Source organism: Trichinella spiralis (genome assembly GCF_000181795.1).
Source record: "Trichinella spiralis strain ISS 195 chromosome Unknown Scfld4420, whole genome shotgun sequence".
Taxonomy (NCBI): Eukaryota; Metazoa; Nematoda; class Enoplea; order Trichinellida; family Trichinellidae; genus Trichinella; species Trichinella spiralis.
The window spans coordinates 1-4,304 of NW_003531359.1; the positions used below are offsets into that span (position 1 = coordinate 1).

The 4,304-nt window shown below is 30.5% G+C and overlaps 2 protein-coding genes across 2 annotated transcripts; one reads left to right on the forward strand and one right to left on the reverse strand.

Moving 5' to 3' along the window:
• Positions 1-206: 206 nt before the first annotated feature.
• Positions 207-1,312, reverse strand: Tsp_12529 (hypothetical protein). Its single transcript, XM_003367351.1, has 5 exons — positions 1,273-1,312; positions 996-1,052; positions 588-870; positions 452-521; positions 207-371 (listed from the first exon to the last, which is right to left on the reverse strand). Exons 1-5 carry the CDS (start codon positions 1,310-1,312, stop codon positions 207-209), a joined length of 615 nt encoding a protein of 204 aa, XP_003367399.1.
• A 1,785-nt stretch (positions 1,313-3,097) lies between these two features.
• On the forward strand, positions 3,098-4,049 carry Tsp_12530a (conserved hypothetical protein; the record flags this gene model as incomplete). Its single annotated transcript, XM_003367352.1, has 4 exons — positions 3,098-3,242; positions 3,666-3,726; positions 3,832-3,938; positions 3,996-4,049. Coding segments are annotated over exons 1-4 (329 nt in total), but the record flags the coding sequence as incomplete, so codon positions are not given.
• Between the last annotated feature and the right edge of the window lie 255 nt (positions 4,050-4,304).

The following is a 4,304-nucleotide window of genomic DNA, read 5'->3' on the forward strand; positions in this document are numbered from 1 at the left end:
TGAAACTACCATCAAAATAAATGAACCCCAGCATTTGCATATTTAGAAAAAAAGGACCAACCTCCTTTTCTTCCAATCTTAAAAGACATTGAAGTTTGTTTCATCAGATCCATTTCTAATTCAACGATTCTATTTTTAAGCTTGAAGATGAGTCTTAAGGTTGAACAAAATTTATAAGTCTATTTTGAACTGTAATTATAAATTTCTTACGCATCCTTTCGAGTCATCAATGATATTCTACCGCTGTGGTCACTTTCGTATACAGATTCACCAGCATTTTGAAGGGATTCAAGCAACAGTTCATTCTCCTTTCGTAAACTGACAATCACAGATTTCAAATGAGCATTCTCATCTTTCACGTTTTCCAATTCCTAATGCGAAATATTCAAGAAAATTTAAAAAAACTAAATAAATGATCACATTGGATTCGTACTGTATCGGCTGATTTTACCTTCTCCTTCACAGCAATCGACTTCGACACTTCAACAAGCTCGACTTTTTGACATATATCTGATTCATTACTAGAAAAAAAGAGTTATGCTGCCAGCTTAGTTTATAAATTTAAAAAAACAGAATAAATCAGTTACCTGATTTTATTTTCTGCATTCAATTCACCGCTCAAAAATTTCTTGAAAGTCTCAAGTTCATGTACCAGTTGATTTTCGGGCAATTCAGAAAAATAACCAAGTTCTTGTAATTTTGATTTCAAAAAGCACACTTCAACTTTGAGGCTGAAATTTTCGCGTCGGGTTTTTTCAAAATTTTGCTGCAATTCACGCAAACCATACGGAGGAACTCTGGGAATGCTGGGCGCCAATTCCACGGAACTAGCATATTTAGACGCACAGTCCAAATTGACAGGCGTCAAATCTGTCGAGCAATTTCAGTTAATTTACAATTACAACTGACTAAATTCCCAATGGAAATTTATAAAGTTCAGTTGTACTCTATTTTTTTTCCTCTATTAGTACTCTATTAGTAACAACTAAAATAACTTTCATTTTCATTCATTATCGTAAACGATACAATGTGAAAAAACTGATAGCGTACAACTAAAATATTTAATAATAAAAAATGATGAATATTACACATTCCTTATAAGAAGGCACTCTAACAGATTAGCGTTTCACAATTTCAAAAATAATAAAACTATTTTGAAATGCTCGCTTCAATTATCCATGCTATAAATTTTCAATGCCACTCATAAATGAAGAATAATCATATTAACAATATTACTAAAAATCATAAGCGAGAGAAAAGATGATATCATACCTGGCATTGATGCATGCGATCGATCACGGCAGCTCTTCATGACAGTTTACTCTTCAGTCAAAAGAATTTTACTAAAAATTTCCACTTTTGCTTTAAAGTGAACTAAAATTATATGACTATGAAAGTTCCGCATCTTTCGAATAATGAAAAGTAAACAATTTTCTAACTTTTCTAATTTCCTGCCAAAATATAAAATTTGAAATCAATTTCTACAGATTTCAATAAAAAAATCAGGTACAAATTAAAAAATAACTGTCACTTCAAAAAATAATCATTTTTTAAATAAAAGTAAATATCTAAAAAAATATTAAACTTAAAGTTGATTTAATAAAGCAATAATAATGCATCAGTTTGACTTTTATTTCATTTTTATTTTATAATTGGCGATTAACGAGCGAACGTGAGACTTTGATTGGCCGGAAAAGCCATCTGCTCCAATTACATCAATATAGCAGTGAGCGGTGGTCTGTTGATGTCGCTGCTGCTCTAATTTTATCAGTCTGCCGTTTGGTTGGACAGTCTTTTATAGTCGCAGTATAAAATAAATATACCACCGGAAATGAAAAGTACATAAAACGATGTATCTAATATATACTAACAAGGATGCTTTCCACAATTACGTAATCACATGTAAGTTAAGAATAAACTAAAAATATAATACAGATAACTGATCGCAAATTACTCTCCATCAATGGCTAATCTTGATCTGTGAATAAGCCGAACTTTTGTACAACATGAATATTTCGCAATTATGTTTCATCAAAATCATTTTGTCAAACTTTACTGAATTATCCAATAATTTATTTCAATCTGAAGTAAGCATCGCTCATACACTGCTAATCAGTTGATATCTGGATTTCATTGAAATATCTTGGTAAAATATAGTTTTTTTCAAAATTTCATGGAAGAAGAAAAGTGTTTCATAAACTTTATTCTACTTCGGCAAAGCAAGTTATGTTGATTCGCCACTTAATTTTATTTTTGAAAAGTGAACCTTCTGATAAGCTGGGATAAAGTGACAATGTTTAGCATATGTATTTGTTTCGTTATATTTGTACTAAACAGTTTTAACCTTAAAGTTAGAGATCTCGTGGAGCAGTCGAGCTATGTAAAAAATAACAATCATTTTAGCTTCATTTTCATTTATTTCTTGTTCTTGTTAATTATTGTTGTTCTCATAGTAATTATATTATCCATCTGCCTACATTTTTCATGCATAGATTTTCTGTTCTACCTCCATTAACATATCCCACATCTTATGACATTACATAGACAAACATATCTATTTTTTAAAATGTTACATAAATATTTGATAAACTCTAAATAAATTTTTGTCAACTGAAAACTACCAATTGAAAATTACAGAAAAAAGAAATTCATATATTACATCACTTTCAGAACAAATGAAATTAAAAAACATAATATACACCCATAAACGTCATCATCACAATCAGCGCTTCCCAAGCAAACGCTAGCCAACAAAACAGCAGGGCTATAAACGTATCCCTAGCACCGAAGAAGGCAAAATGACAAACTGGAGCGGATGACCTTTCTGACCAACGAAAATCAATCAAAGCAAAGCGTAAAGGTAAAGTTTTCTTGTGCACTAGTTAAACTTACAAAATATATGTTATTGAATGTTTGAAGTTTTACTCAAATTATAATAAAAAATGGTGTTTTTTTGCTTAATTGATTGCAGTTGCTTTTATAATAGTTTGCAATGTTTTATTTACATTACAAATACCTGTAAATTTGCAACAATACCTAATTATCAAATTTTTATAGTACACAATCAATGATCATTATTCTTCATGAAGAACAAATTGCGAGCGAAATAGCTTTTGGAAATATAGAATAAAAGATATGCAATGCTGTGCAAATCGTTTTATCCTAAAATCACTATTGTTAAATAAATTCTCCAATCATTTAAGTAATGGTCAGTCAAATGTGGGGTTTCGTTCTTGTATGAGGTATGCCGATGCTTCTGACTGGTTGTGTTTTGAACGTCACATACTCATTTTCAGTTTGCAAAAATGTTTCACTCACATTTGACTTTAACGACAGCAAAGGCGTAACTGTTGCTAACAGGGTAGACATAATTTATTTCTGAAAAATAACATTTAACATAAAAACGATTTTTTAATTGGAAAAATATCCAAAAGATATTGTATATTGTTTTGGGAAAAAAAACTATTTCTGCGCTTCTTAAGCTCGAGTAATATGCATATGTACATTGCAAAATTCAAATTTTGTTTATAAACTGCATTTTTCATTGTAACGGAATTCCAAAATAATTTAAAATGTCGAAATGAAATTCATGTTATTCAAGCTTTTTACTTTTAATAATTTTTAAATTTCAATTTTAAAAGTGCTGTGGATAAATTGAATTTTAGGCTTGCTGAAATTGGAAAGTTTGCCCAACCAAAGTTGAATGAAAATTACAACCATGGCCAAGTTAGTTAATTTTATTTTTTACATACTTTACCGCCAAATGATTGCTGTATTACTGTTGTATAATGATGTATTTGCAAATGCACTATATAGTCGGATATTTTTCAGCTATTTTTGCACAGAATATTTGGTTACAGAGGCGTGATTTTATTTTCTTGGTCTGCTGAAGTATACGATCGTGATTGCCAGCGTAAAGTTACCATGTCTGAACAGTTGTATGACGATAATTTAATCTCTTCTAAACAAGATAATCAATTTTGCCGTAGTTTCAGATCTGGAGTGTACAGAACTCCTGGAGGTATTGAAATAAAAGGGGTTCGTCATACGTATTATCAGGCTTTGATTGATGAACGTGATTGGGCGCACATCGTAAGCATGATTTATTTATTATTATATGGCAATTTAGTGGTAATAATTTTTACAGTTTACCGTGAAGTTTTAACTTTTTATTTCATTGAAATTTTAAAATAATTGTCAAAAATTTTTTCGAAAATGTGTATTAATTTCAAATGATATCGCCTAAAGTGATGATGACGTTTCAGCGCAATCAAGCTGAAAGCGTAACATCCTCGGTCCGCAGA